Source organism: Penaeus monodon, chromosome 22 (genome assembly GCF_015228065.2).
Source record: "Penaeus monodon isolate SGIC_2016 chromosome 22, NSTDA_Pmon_1, whole genome shotgun sequence".
Classification (NCBI taxonomy): Eukaryota; Metazoa; Arthropoda; class Malacostraca; order Decapoda; family Penaeidae; genus Penaeus; species Penaeus monodon.
Window position 1 is genome coordinate 43,743,335 of NC_051407.1, and position 371 is coordinate 43,743,705.

A 371-nucleotide genomic window follows, 5' to 3' on the forward strand; every position below is an offset into this window, starting at 1 on the left:
TGTTGGATGAAAATTGAAATAGGAAGACGAGATAAGATTAAAATTCTGAGGCTTAAAAATTCACATGAAAAGCATGATCTTACCATTTCTGTAGCCAGCTTTGGGAGGTACTTTTGCTTTTGTTCGTTTGTGCCAAACTTGCGGAATAAAGTGTTGAAAAGTGTGTTCTGGAGGTCACATAACAAGCTTACGGATGGGTCAACCTTGGCTAACTCTTCAATAACTAAATTGGCCACAAAAAATGTTGATCCACAGCCTCCATAGTCAGGTTCTGTCTCAATCGCCATAAACTGTAGATATAATCAAAATACACCAATATTTCCCTCTTCCGATTTAAGATGGTATAAATCACTAAATATTTTCGTAACACC

At 36.7% G+C, this 371-nt stretch overlaps 1 protein-coding gene across 1 annotated transcript in view; it reads right to left on the reverse strand.

Moving 5' to 3' along the window:
- LOC119587190 (short/branched chain specific acyl-CoA dehydrogenase, mitochondrial-like) overlaps positions 1-371 on the reverse strand; it is a 10,511-nt gene that overhangs the window by 7,182 nt on the left and 2,958 nt on the right. The window contains 1 exon segment of the mRNA XM_037935953.1: positions 84-290. Coding sequence (XP_037791881.1) covers positions 84-290 — 207 coding nt within the window.